This window comes from Thamnophis sirtalis, unplaced genomic scaffold (genome assembly GCF_051295495.1).
Source record: "Thamnophis sirtalis isolate CommonGarterSnake01/CBP01778 unplaced genomic scaffold, rThaSir2_p1.2 scaffold_2, whole genome shotgun sequence".
NCBI lineage: Eukaryota > Metazoa > Chordata > Lepidosauria > Squamata > Natricidae > Thamnophis > Thamnophis sirtalis.
In genome coordinates, this window is record NW_028261382.1 from 8,793,189 (window position 1) to 8,807,503 (window position 14,315).

A 14,315-nucleotide genomic window follows, 5' to 3' on the forward strand; every position below is an offset into this window, starting at 1 on the left:
TCTATTCTATTCTATTCTATTCCATTCCATATCCCTCTTCTCTTCCCATCCCATCCCTTCCCTTTTCTATTCTATTCTATTCTATTCCATTCCATTCCATTCCATATCCCTCTTCTCTTCTCTTCCCATCCCATCCCTTCCCTTCCATTTTCTATTCTATTCTATTCTATTTCATTCCATTCCATTCCATATCCCTCTTCCCTTCCCTTCCCTTCCCTTCTCTATTCTATTCTATTCCATTCCATATCCCTCTTCTCTTCCCATCCCATCCCTTCCATTTTCTATTCTATTCTATTCTATTCTACTTCATTCCATTCCATATCCCTCTTCTCTTCCCATCCCTTCCCTTTTCTATTCTATTCTATTCCATTCCATTCCATATCCCTCTTCTCTTCTCTTCCCATCCCATCCCTTCCCTTCCCTTCCATTTTCTATTCTATTCTATTCTATTTCATTCCATTCCATTCCATATCCCTCTTCCCTTCCCTTCCCTTCCCTTCTCTATTCTATTCTATTCCATTCCATATCCCTCTTCTCTTCCCATCCCATCCCTTCCATTTTCTATTCTATTCTATTCTATTCTATTCTACTTCATTCCATTCCATATCCCTCTTCTCTTCCCATCCCTTCCCTTTTCTATTCTATTCTATTCCATTCTATTCTATTCTATTCCATTCCACATCCCTCTTCTCTTCTCTTCCCATCCCTTCCCTTCCCTTCCATTTTCTATTCTATTCTATTCTATTTCATTCCATTCCATTCCATATCCCTCTTCCCTTCCCTTCCCTTCTCTATTCTATTCTATTCTATTCCATTCCATATCCTTCTTCTCTTCTCTACCCATCCCTTCCCTTCCATTTTCTATTCTATTCTATTCTATTCTATTCTATTCTATTCTACTTCATTCCATTCCATATCCCTCTTCTCTTCCCATCCCTTCCCTTCCATTTTCTATTCTATTCTATTCTATTCTACTTCATTCCATTCCATTCCATATCCCTCTTCTCTTCCCTTCCCTTCCCTTCCATTTTCTATTCTATTATATTCTATTCTACTTCATTCCATTCCATATCCCTCTTCTCTTCCCATCCCGCCCCTTCCATTTTCTATTCTATTCCATTCTATTCTATTCCATTCCATTCCATATCCCTCTTCTCTTCCCTTCCCTTCCCTTCCCTTCCTTATTCTATTCTATTCTATTCCATTCCATTCCATTCCATAGCCCTCTTCTCTTCCCTTCCTTTCCCTATTCTATTCCATTCCATTCCATTTTCTTCCTTTTTTTCTGTCTGTGTGTGTGTGTGTGTGCGCACGCGCGCATCTTATACTACTTGCTTATTTTTCAATCTGGTCCTGAAGGAAAACGAGTGGATGGTGATAAATATAAATATAAAGCTCAGTCATTTTTTTTCCTTACCTTTGCAGCTTCTGCCGTCTTCCTGCAAGATGTATCCTTTTGGACACGAGCATTGATAGCTCCCCTCCGTATTTTTGCAAATAAAATTGCAAGGCTTTGGAGACATGTTGCACTCATTCAGATCTGAAGTGAAAGAAAAAAACGAACATGGTTCCCCGAAATGAATAAAAAAATGGGAGGAATGAATAATCATAGGTACAGGTAGTCCTCGCCCTACGCCCACAATTTGGGACCAGGCTCTCCACTGCTTAGCATGGTGGTCATGAAACGTGTTTCCTCCAATTTTACAATCTCTTTTTTTTTTTGCCAGGGTTGTTAAGTGAATCATGCAGTTGTTAACTGAATCTGCCTTGTGCCATTGATTTTACAGATACGATCACAATTGGTCAAGGGCTACCTTTAATTGGTATTATTATACAATTGTATCACAGAGGCCAGTTGTTTCGCCGGATTTGGCATTGGTTACTAGTCTGGCCCCACCCAGGGGCCTAGGAGGTCGTAACGTATTTTCGTAATATGCGTGCAGATCCAAGCAGTGCGGCTTTTTGCATTTGACTGATGGTGATTTTGTCAATTTTTAACTGTTTTAAATGTAATTCCAGTGCTTTTGGTATAGCACCCAGTGTGCCGATTACCACTGGAATTACCACTGCTGGTTTGTGCCATAATCGTTGAATTTCAATTTTTAAGTCCTGGTATTTCACGATTTTTTCATGTTCTTTCTCGTCGAACCTGCTATCACCTGGTTTTGCGATGTCTATGATTATAACCTTATTTTTCTCAACCAGTGTGATGTCTGGTATATTATGCGCCAGTATTTTGTCCATTTGTATGCAAAAATATTATTATTAATAATAATAATACTAGTAAGTAATATTAATGTTATTGTTATTGTTATTGTTATTGTTATTGTTATTGTTATTGTTATCGATATCGATATCAATATCAATATCAATATTATTTAATTTACAAAATTCACTACGTTTGACCAAGTAAAACAGCTAATTTCTAACCAGGAGATTGATTCATTAAAATGGATTTTGTTTTTCAAAAACAAATTAAGAGATTTAAAAATTCCTACGATGAAGGCTTCAAAATAAGTGCCTAGATTAAGGGATTTGAGATGGGTGCCTAAAAGTGGTGGGATTCAAATAATTTAATAACTGGTTCTCTGCCCTAATAACCAGCTGGGTAGGTGGGGCTCAGTGTTCATGTGACTGGGTGAGCATGGCCAACTCAACTTCACTCAGATCGATGGGCGCTTCGCCTTAGGTGTTATAATGGAATAAGGGTTAACTGGAGAGGCAGTTTCTGTAAGCAGGGCAATCAAGATGGTGCTAGAAACAACACCAGAATGTTTCCTTCCTGCCTTCCTTACAGGATTAGCCCTGTAAAGTGGGAAAAAACGAAAGGAGATTTCTTCCAACAAACAGTTCTCCGAACTGCTTAGAAAGTTAACAACTGGTTCTCCCAAATAGGTGCGAACTGGCTGAATCCCACTACTGGTGCCTACATTAAATAAATAAACAAATGAATTCATCTGACATCAAAGGCCACTACAGAGAACTTCTCCAATGACTGAGTGAAGAATTCTCTCTAGCTTTGAGTAAAAGAGTCCCAATCCCTGCATTCCGATGGAAGGGACTGGGGTGAAAGCCGGCTGGCAACCCACAACATACCTATACAAAGTGTGCCTGTCACATCGGTGGTGTAACCTTCCTTGCAGGTACAATGGTACGTTCCTCTCTCATTGACGCACTCTCCATTCTGACAAACGTTGTGAATCACCTTGCACTCATCAATATCTGCGATTCAAGAAACAGGACTGTAAAGAAAGCAAAACTGAAGGAACAATAATTAAAAACAAAAAAACAAAAACTGAAACGCTGCCTCTAGGATCCCGTCTTCTTCAGATACTTTCGTAGGGCAAAAGAAAATAAAAACTGCTGACCAATGAAAAGAGATCGTCTTCCAGTTTGGATTCTTACTCAAAATGCTGACAAATTTAGAAAGGGCAGTTACAATTACCGAAAGGCTGGGTTCATTTTCGCTCTCAATTACTGTGTTTTTCCAAATATAAGACCCAATCAGAAAATAAGCCCTGGCATGACTTTTCAGGATGCTCGTATTATAAGCCCTATCCCAAAAATAAGCCCCGGTTAAAGATGGTCAGCAGATGGACCACATGTAGTACTATATTTTCCCCAAAATAAGACCTAACCAGACAATAAGCTCTAAATGGTTCTTTTTGGAGCAAAAATTAAATTAAGACCTGGTCTTATTTTGGGGGAAACACAGGTACTAAAGCTGTCATGATTGACCCAATATCTCTTCTGGATTCTGGGTGAGCATCCTTCCCTAACTAATGTTGGAAGTAGAACTCCAAGTGGCAGGCCAGAAGGCCCTATGCCAGTGAAGCCCTTCATGGTATTGGACCTGGGTACTTGAGAGACCGCCTGCTGCCAATTACCTCCCAAAGACCCATTAGATCACACAGATTAGGCCTCCTCCGGGTTCTGTCTACTAGCCAATGTCATCTGGCTACTACCCGGGGGAGGGCCTTCTCTGTGGCGACTCCGGCTCTTTGGAACAAACTCCCCGCAGAGATTCGGACCCTCACCTCTCTCCAGGCCTTCCGAAAAGCCGTTAAAACCTGGCTGTGTCGGCAGGCCTGGGGTCGATGAGTTCCCTTCCCCTCTCAAATCGTGTGACTGTTGGTCGTTTTTAAATTCTCTGTACTTTTTGCTGTAGTTCTGTGTTTCCCTTCCCCTCCTTTGGGTTTGTGCGCCGTCCTGAGTCCCGCTGGGAATAGGGCAGCATATAAATAAAATGAACCTTGAACTTTGAACTTTGATGAACCTTTTAGGCATAAAGTGCCCAAACCAGAAGATGCTGGACACCCAACAACCAGCTGCCGGCATGTATATGCGCCTTGGAAACCTGACAACCAGCTGGCTGAGCTGGGACGATGGCGCACGGGCCCACAGAGAGAGCTCTGTGCACCACCCCTGGCACGCATGCCATAGGTTCACCAACACAGCCCTATGTCAAAGATGGAACCCTGGCCATCAAGTTACCTGAGTACCTGAGAGACCGCCTCCTGCCGATTACCTCCCCTAGACCGATTAGATCTCACAGGTTGAGTCTTCTCCGGATCCCATCTGCCAGCCAATGTCGGCTGGCGACTTCCCGGGGGAGAGCCTTCTCTGTCGCAGCTCCAGCCCTCTGGAACGAGCTCCCCGTGGAGATCCGGACCCTTACTACCCTCCCGGCCTTCCGCAAAGCCGTTAAGTCCTGGCTGCTCCAGCAGGCCAGGGGACTTTCGAAATATCCAGCCCCACGGAAACTGTGACTATTGTGTATTTTAAAGTGTTGTTTTGTGTATTTATCCCCTTCCCTTGTTTATTGTAAGCCGCCCGGAGTCCTTCGGGAGTGGGCGGCATACAAGACCAATAAACTCAACTCAAACTCAAACTCAACTCAAGTTGCCGCTGAACAAAAGCAGAGAAACTCTGGATCTCCAAGTGCTTGTTAGGTTTTGCAAACCCCTTCCCAACTGGATCCCTCAAGCTAAAAACGCAAGACCTGTTGCCCTACAATTTGGAATGTAGCCACGTGCGTCCCTTGCTAACTATCCCGATAATAAAGACACATATTTTATTATTAAACACGGATATTTGGGGACGTTTGCCAACAATCCTTGTTCTTGAACCTGCTGGGGTCTTATTTTCCCCACCTTCTCCAGTAGTGGTCAGCCCACGGCCGTATGGACAAAGCTTCTTAAACGCAAGGGTGCCCTGGAATGGGCAGAGCTCGCAACCGGATCCCCATCCTCGCCCGCTGTCGCAGCAGCACTCCGATTTGGTCACCGAAATCCTGTTGCTCGAGTCGAGCTGGCACATGGTATGTAAGGTTTCGGTGAAGCAGTAGCCTACTCTGACGTCTGCAAAGCAAAAGGACATCGGTTGGAAAATGGCGGAAGGACAAATGGCAAGCAAACGGAGGGCAGGACAAGGATTTGGAAGCAGGCGTATAAAAGGAAGAGAGCATACTTAGCCGTATTTAGGAATTGGAGCAGGAGAAATAAGGTAGTCAGGCAGCAGTAAGAAAGAAGGCATGACGTCTGAAGAAAGAAAAGAGAAGAAAGGACACCGAGTGAGGAGAAAAAAAGAACACCAGGGAATTCTGCCCTGGTGATCAAATCTTGAGAAAGAAAAGATGGAGGTGCGATCAAGAGTTTAGAATATCCCAAAGGATTGTTACATAACAGCAGAACAATTCAAAGCCAATTCATATACAAAAGGGGGGAGCATTGATTATACTTCATATCCAGTGGAATCCTACAGTGAGATAATGGGGCTGCCCTTGAAGAGTGTTCAAAGACTTCAGCTGGTCCAGAATGCAGCTGCGCGAGCGATCGTGGGTACACCCAGGTACACCCATGTTACACCTATCCTCTGCGAGCTGCACTGGCTACCCATTAGTCTCCGGACTCGCTTCAAGGTGCTAGTCGTTACTTATAAAACCCTACATGGCATCGGACCTGGGTACCTGAGAGACCGCCTCCTGCCAATTACCTCCCATAGACCGATCAGATCGCACAGACTAGGCCTCCTCCGGATTCCATCTGCCAGCCAATGCCGGCTGGCGACTCCCCGGGGGAGAGCCTTCTCTGTTGCAGCTCCAGCCCTCTGGAACGAGCTCCCTGTGGAGATCCAGACCCTTACTACTCTCCCGGCCTTCCGCAAAGCCACTAAGATCTGGCTGCTCCAGCAGGCTGGGGGGGCTGTTGAAATAGCCAGCCCCACTGTAACTATGAATGTTGTGTATTTTAAACTGTTGTTTGTCTTTCTGTCTATTTATCCCCATCCTCTGTTTATTGTAAGCTGCCTGGAGTCCTTCGGGAGTGGGCGGCATACAAGACCAATAAATAAACAAACAAACAAACAAATAAATAAATAAATAAATAAATAAATAAATAAAATAAGACAATGGATTTTAGTTTAAGTTTCACTTATGTGCTAATTATTATTAGAGTTTCCAAATCGGGGAATATTGCAAACGAGGAATTAATCACTTTTATTCTCCCCCCCATCCTAACGGTGTATCATTCTAAAGGCTTACCTAAACATTCGTTCTGGGCTTCGTTGACTAGGAAACCATCTTCACATTCACATCGGTAGCTTCCTTGCGTATTTACACACCGTCCGTTTTCGCACAACCCAGGTTTCGCCTGACACTCATTTTCATCTGTTCCAAAGATATATCCAAATGCAGTATTCGCTTACTGAGTTCAACATTTAGCAGAACAAAACCCAAAAAAACCAACTGCATTCATTCCAAAATAATAAATACTTCTATCTTTTATAAAAGGCAATAAAAATATGTAATTGCTACAAGTGGAAAACAAGTGTAACTAAGATCTAATCCTATAATTTCATTTATATGAATGGGTAGGAGAGATGGGAGTTTTAAAAAATCTTAAATCATTAAACAAATTTCCACAGGAAATAAAAGAGCCCTGGTGGCGCAGTGGTTAGAATGCAGCATTGCAGGCTAATTCTGCCCACTGTCAGCAGTTCAACCTGATTAGTTCAAGATTGATTCAATACAATACAATACAATACAATACAATACAATACAATACAATACAATACAATACAATACAATACAATACAATACAATACAATACAATACAATAGCAGAGTTGGAAGGGATCTTGGAGGTCTTCTAGTCCAACCCCCTGCCTAGGCAGGAAACCCTATACCATTTCAGACAGATGGCTATCCAACATCTTCTTACATCCTTCTGAGGTCAATCAAATGAAAACCCAGATTGTTGGGGGCAATAGGCTGACTTTGTAAACCACTTAGAAAGGGCTGTAACACACTATGAAACGGTATATAAATCTAAGCGTTGTTGCTATGAGATTCATGAGTCAGAAGCCCTAATAGCGCAGTGCTTAGAATGCAGTACTAGAGACAAACACTGCCCACAGCCAGGAGTTCGAACCTGACCAGCTCAAGGTTGACCCAGCCTTCCATCCTTCTGAGGTCAGTAAACTGAGGACCCAGATTGTTGGGGGAAATATACTGACGTTTGTAAAAAAACAAAAACAGAGAATGCTGTAAAGAAATATGAAGCGCTATATAAGTCTAAGTGCTATAAATGTGAAAACTGAAATAACAAGATGGGTTTTTCGATGGCCACTCACCTATGCAACTTTCACCATCGGGTCCACGCCGAAATCCTGGACCACATATGCACATGTATGTCCCAATCAGGTTTTTACACATCATCTGCTTTGAGTCACAGTCATGAATTCCTTCCTCGCATTCATTCTGATCTGAAAGTATTACAGAATTGGATACTGGTTTTTTTAAAAAATGAAAGTTCTCCATATTTTGAGAATCACACCCCTCGGAATAGTAATGTTGCTACATAAAACCAGTGAGCCCCTTTCTATATTCCTTTGGAAGGAACCATGTAAAATTAGAACAAGGTCTCTCCACTAAGTCATTGTTCTCATTGTTAAGAAATATCTTCCTACTTCCAGGTCGAATCTCTCTTTGATAAGCTTCCATAGTCTAATATTTTAATATAGTCTAACATTACTCAATAGTAGTAACTGTGAGAGGGATCTTGGAGTCCTAGTGGACGCCCATTTAAATAGGAGCCAGCCGTGTGCAGCAGCTGTCAAAAAAACCAACACAGTTCTAGGCTGCATCAACAGAGGGATAGAATCAAGATCACGTGAAGTGTTAATACCACTTTATAATGCCTTGGTAAGGCCACACTTGGAATTCTGCATCCAGTTTTGTTCGCCACGATGTAGAAAAGATATTGGGACCTTAGAATGAGTGCAGAGAAGAGCAGCAAAGATGATTAGGGGACTGGATGCTAAAACATATGAAGAATGGTTGCAGGATATAAAACCAGAACAGTTTTCTATATAAAACCACCGTTTCTACATTCCTTTGGAAGGAACCATATAAAAATAATGTACCATGGGCAAAATTAAGGAGGGGAATGCAAGTGAAATTCAGAAAGATCTGCTGAAGTTTTGATATCCTCTGATAGACAATGAAGGAAAACTATTTTTAAAAAGTTAGGAAAAGGAAGGGCAAGATAGATTGCCTTCTTCTATTTACAGATGTTCCTCATCACAACGCACTTCATGATTAATGAGGTAGGTTTTGCATTGGTTTTCTTCTTCCTGTTAAGTTAGAAACTGCTTTTTATGGTTCCACAAAATTGGAACCATTCGTCTCTTAAGAGCATTTTCTTTTCAGTTTCACAGGAAAAGACCCAGCTACGTTAAAGAGGAAACTTTCTAATGCATTTAGTCTCTGTTTACGAATGAGAGCTAGTTTGGTTTAGTGGTTAAGGTATTGGACTAGAACCTGGGAGTTCTAGTCACATCTTAGCAACAATGGATGACCAATCACTCTCTCCATTGTCTCTGGAGGCAATGCCAAACAACTTCTGGATAACTTTGTCCAGAAAATGGCCAGAACCCATCAAAGCAGGCTCTAGGAATCAAAATCTGGGTGTTTGAGTGATAGCCAACCTATGATATCTACTGTAGGAATCGAAAAAACATAACCAAGATGTGCAATTAGATTGTTAATTAGAGCCGAAGACCAGGGTTATTATTTTGTCTATATTGGCTTGACTTCTTCTTTAGATCTTTAAGGTTGTTATTGTGTTTAAATGTTGTCAGTTTCTCCTACCATTTCTGAAAGGAAACCTTGCCTAGAAAACTGCTGGAACTTTTATTACTTTATAGCTTTATTATTTTTATATGAGGTTTTATATTCTTGTAAGCCGCCTTGAGTTGCCATGTGCTGGTTTTAGGTCTACTTCAGAGGTGGGTTCCTACCAGTTCGCACCTATTCGGTACAACCAGTTCGTCAAATCTACCGAACCGGTTAGAAGAGGTTCCACCAGTGGACCCGGAAAGCAGGCCACACCTACAGAAGAGGCTCCAAAATTTTTTGAAACCCACCACTGGTCCTTGGATATGATTATTCTACACTATCATGCTCCTATTTATAAAACTCAGTGCCTCTGTGAAAGGTAAGGATGACTACTGCGTTTGTGGTGCAATCAGAACATTGCGTGTGTTGAAGTTGTTTTAACGCAAACCAAAGATGCCTTTTAAAAAACAAGTTTACTTCATATTCTTATGCATGCCAGTGCTGTGTGTGAGGTAATTCAAGGTGGTTCTGACAAGTGTCATCGACATCTTCATATCCGGCCACATGGGCGGCAAGCCACTCCCATCTGGTCACATGGGTGGCAAGCCACTCCCACAAAGGAGGCCACACCCCCAGAGTAGGTTCAAACAATTTTTGAAACCCACCACTGTCCTCTAACCACTCTTTTATCTTTGCCCAATATATTTGGGCAGGTCCACCACATGAGATAATAGGATCCCTGGGTCTGTTTTGTATTTCCAACACTTTGGCGACATATTTGGAAACATTTCTGCCAATCTCGCTGGCGGCAGATGCCATCTATAGAACATTTTGTACCGATTTTCTTTATATGCTGCTGACATGGTTAATCTATAATTTCTTTCCCACAGTTTTTGCCAATTATCTAGTTCTATAGTGTACTCAAAGTTTTCCCCCCATGTTATCATAGTTTCCTTTACTGATTCTTCTTCCATTTTAAAGCTAGTTATAAAACTTCTTTATCGGTTTTTCATCTGTATCCTGTAGTATCTTATCCAATTCTTGTGGTTCACTATAAAATCCATATTTTTCTGTCTCCTTGTTATATTTCATCTCTATTTGCATATAGGGACACCAGTCCAAATCAATTCCCTGATTTTTTTTAGTTCCTGGTTCATTTTTAATTTTCCTTGCACATTTAATATATTTTTATATCTTACTATTTTATCCAGATCTAACATGTTTGGATATATTAGTGCTTCCATTGTGGATAGCCAGATCAATATTTTCCTAGAGTGATTCTTTTTAAGTTTTCCCCATACTAACAACAGAGCATTTGTGAGTGGGTGGCAATATAAATTTCCAAATAAATAAATAAACTTATCCAGGCTGTCTCTGAGATCGAACATGATTGGCGGAAGGGAAAAAAAATCTACAATCAGCTTGTCAGGTCTGTAGCCATATTCCTTTTGGATCTTTGGCCTGCCACACTTTTTATTATTCTATTATGCCTTTTCTATTGTGGGAAAATGGGAGGGGGGATTGTACGGAGTTAGGTGCTATGTAGCCAAAACAAAATTCCTTTCTAGAAAGCCAAGGTCATCCTTTGTCTCTGCACCTCTGCGCCTGACCGGAACTGGATGGGTGGAAGCTGCCAAGCATGGCAGTGGAAGATTGGACCATGTGATGGGCTTGTGGGTGTGGAGGTAAGATCTTGAACTTCCAACTCGGTGGGGAAAACCGGGAAGCTTTCAGATTCAGGTTTTCCCAGATGTGCCAACATGGCTCTCTTCATAAATTGGAACTTTGAGCAATACTTTGCCTTGGACTCTGATTTAACTTGGGATGCTATTTGGAACCCTGACACAGCTGGATTTTTATACAGTAAGGATTTTACCTTTGCACATTCGCCTGTCTTCTCTGAGCACATAGCCTGCGGGACATTTGCACTCATATGAGCCATAGGTGTTCACACATCGGAAGGCACAGAGGAGCGGATTCTGAGCGCATTCGTTCATATCTGTATAAACAAACACAGCAGTCATTTGCGGAACAAACGGATCCCATCAGGACAATAGCATGCGCGCCAAGAAACAGGTGTACAGAATATAGAAATGGGTTCTTCCTAGAAGAAGCCATTTTTCTCTGTGCTGCAAGGGTAGAATATAAATATTAGACTTGAGCACCAAATATGAATTCTTTTATTTAAGCTTTCCCATCTTTCCCACTGTTGAGAGGGGATGTAAAAGGTCTCGAGCATTGAAAAATGCTATCTGCATTTAATGCACAGATTGGATTAAAAATAAAAACCCTTTACGCTCCTATCAGGAACACAACTGGACTACTGAGAAGCATAAAATAGAGCAGTGTTTCTTTCTCAACCTTGGTAACTTGAAGATGTGTGGATTTCAGCTCTCAGGGGAATTCTGGGAGTTGCAGTCTGTTGTGGCAGCTGGCAGAGCTGGCAGCAGAGTCGGACAGTGAGGAGGTTGAGGAGGAGCATGGGCTAGTCCTGGAAGCTGGGGAAGGCTCAGACGAGGGCTCTCTGTTGGAGGCAGAGATGGGGCCAAGGCCATCCGGCAGTGATCAGGTGCCTAAGAAGCTAGACAGCAGTGAGGCAGAGGAACAGCTGGAGCATGTTCCCAGTGTGCGCATGCGGAGGGTCGCCAGAAGAAAAGAACAACTCAGAAATCAAGGTAGACTTGGGAGTAAAGTCACAGATGAAGATGATTGGCCCCTCCCATAGGACATAAAAGAGGAGTGAAAGGGGAGTGGGCTTTTGCATGAAACAATTCGTTCGTTTGGCTGTTAGATTTGTTTCAGGAGTGTGAAGATCTGTCCGTGAATCTCAGAGACTCTGTGCCCAGAGTTTTTCCTTGCCCCGCACCTCATTTGCAAAATAGTTACATGGCAGCTTTCCAAGATAGATAAGGTCTGTGGTCATAAATATTCCTTTGAAGGACTGTGCCAGGCCTTTGCTGAATGTGAACGAGAAGAATTCACATTCGTTTAATAAAAGGGGTTTTGTCAGGACCAGGACTCATGCTTCATGCTTTTTGGGGAAGCCTAGGTGAGAACACAGTCCACACATCGTCAAGCTGTCAAGCGTAAGAAACACTGAAGTTGAAGACTGAAGGGATGTGTGCCTAATTTCCAGAGGTGGGTTCCTACCAGTTCGCACCTATTCGGTAGAACCGGTTCGTCAAATCTACCGAACCGGTTAGAAGAGGTTCCACCAGTGGACCCGGAAAGCAGGCCACACCTACAGAAGAGGTTCCAAAAAATTTTGAAACCCACCACTGGTCCTTGGATATGATTATTCTACACTATCATGCTCATATTTATAAAACTCAGTGCCTCTGTGGAAGGTAAGGATGACTACTGCGTTTGTGGTGCAGTCAGAACATTGCGTGTGTTGAAGTTGTTTTAACGCAAACCAAAGATGCCTTTAAAAAAACAAGTTTACATCCTATTCTTATGCATGCCAGTGCTGTGTGGGAGGTAATTTAAGGTGGTTCTGACAAGTGTCGTCGGCATCTTCATATCCGGTCACATGGGCGGCAAGCCACTCCCATCCGGTCACATGGGCAGCAAGCGACTCCCACAAAGGAGGCCACACCCACAGAGTAGGTTCGAACAATTTTTGAAACCCACCACTGCTAATTTCCTACAAAGTCGCATTTACCTTCACATGTCACCATAGGGCCTGGCTCAAAACCTTCTTCACAAGTGCATTCAAAACTTCCAACGATGTTGTTACACGTTCCATTTCCACAGGGAGCTCCAACAGCACATTCATTTATGTCTGCAATCAATACAAGCAATTGGAAAGCTGGTGTTACTTCAGAAAATTACAGATGTGTATTGGAAAAAAACCCCTGGAAGGTGTTTAGATCTGGCCCATGGGGCTGTCCTGGAAACAGTGAAGGACTGGCCCGTAGTGACTCTGCCAGCGAAAATGGAGCTCGGGAGAGCTGCACGCGGCCCTCCCGAGCTCCGTTTTTGCTGGCAGAGGGTTGCAGGAGGTCGGTCACAGCTGAGAACAGATCTTGGGAGCCCATTTTTTTTTCTGGCGGAGCGATCTGGCTGCCACAGGCATCCCCAACACAAGTGACATCGAGTTGGCACAGCCACACCAGCCACGCCCCTTCCCCCGGAGGACAAACACTACCCTGATGCAGCCCTCAATGAAATCAAGTTTGACACTCCTGCTAGAGCCAAGGTGGCGCAGTGGTTAAATGCAGCACTGCAGGCTACTGCTAGATCAGCAGTTCAGCGGTTCAAATCTCACCGGCTCAGGGTTGACTCAGCCTTCCATCCTTCCGAGGTGGGTAAAATGAGGACCCAGATTGTTGGGGGCAATATGCTGACTCTCTGTAAACCGCTTAGAGAGGCCTGAAAGGCCTATGAAGCGGTATATAAGTCTACTGCTATTGCTATTGCTATTGCTAAGATCTGACTGCGAAAAGATTTTGCCAAAAATAAATGCTCCCAATAAATGACTAACTTTCTTTTAAAGTTCGGTCCAAGGCTCATGAAATCATGATTTTGGGAAACCTGACAGCGGGCTTGACTTAGCCCTGGAAAGCTTAGGATTTCTAATGATAGGTATCTCTGCTCACCAACACATTCAGATCCTTGGAGCAAGTAGCCAAAAGGACAATCACAACGGTAGGAGCCGTCGGTGTTGATACACTGTCCGTTCCTGCAGATGTCTGGATCTTGACACTCGTCCGCGTCTTAGTACCCGTATTAATCAGGCAGGAAGACAAAAGGGAAAAAAGAAAACACTTGTTTCAAACAGCCCCAATACAATTATGTAATAAACAGAAGATTTATTCGACTGGCGACTACCCGGAGGAGAGCCTTCTCCGTGGCTGCTCCGACCCTCTGGAACGAACTCCCCATGGAGATTCGAACCCTCACCACCCTCCAGGCCTTCCGCAAAGCCCTTAAAACCTGGCTGTTCCGACAGGCCTGGGGCTAAAGAGCTGTTGCCCCTGTCTCGAATGGTATGACTGTTGTGTTTTAAATTATGCATTGTTATGCTTTGTTTTTTAAACTTTTTGTCTGTATCCCCCTTCCCTGGTTTGAGTTGTGAGCCGCCCTGAGTCCCCTTCGGGGGAAAAGGGCGGCATATAAATATAATAAACTGAACTGAACTGAACTTATTAAGTCATAGCAAAATACCCGCATAATGTGTTTTGTACCGCTCTGTT

General features: G+C 43.0%; 1 protein-coding gene across 1 annotated transcript in view; it reads right to left on the reverse strand.

The window, feature by feature from the left end:
• Positions 1-14,315, reverse strand: part of FBN1 (fibrillin 1) — a 217,169-nt gene that overhangs the window by 14,267 nt on the left and 188,587 nt on the right. Inside the window, exons 54-61 of the mRNA XM_087704207.1 lie at positions 13,719-13,835; positions 12,782-12,901; positions 10,994-11,116; positions 7,632-7,763; positions 6,542-6,667; positions 5,154-5,360; positions 3,097-3,222; positions 1,418-1,540 (exon numbers count right to left, since the gene is read on the reverse strand). Of these exons, the coding sequence (XP_087560333.1) occupies positions 1,418-1,540; positions 3,097-3,222; positions 5,154-5,360; positions 6,542-6,667; positions 7,632-7,763; positions 10,994-11,116; positions 12,782-12,901; positions 13,719-13,835 (1,074 nt within the window). The remainder of the gene's footprint in view (positions 1-1,417; positions 1,541-3,096; positions 3,223-5,153; positions 5,361-6,541; positions 6,668-7,631; positions 7,764-10,993; positions 11,117-12,781; positions 12,902-13,718; positions 13,836-14,315) is intronic.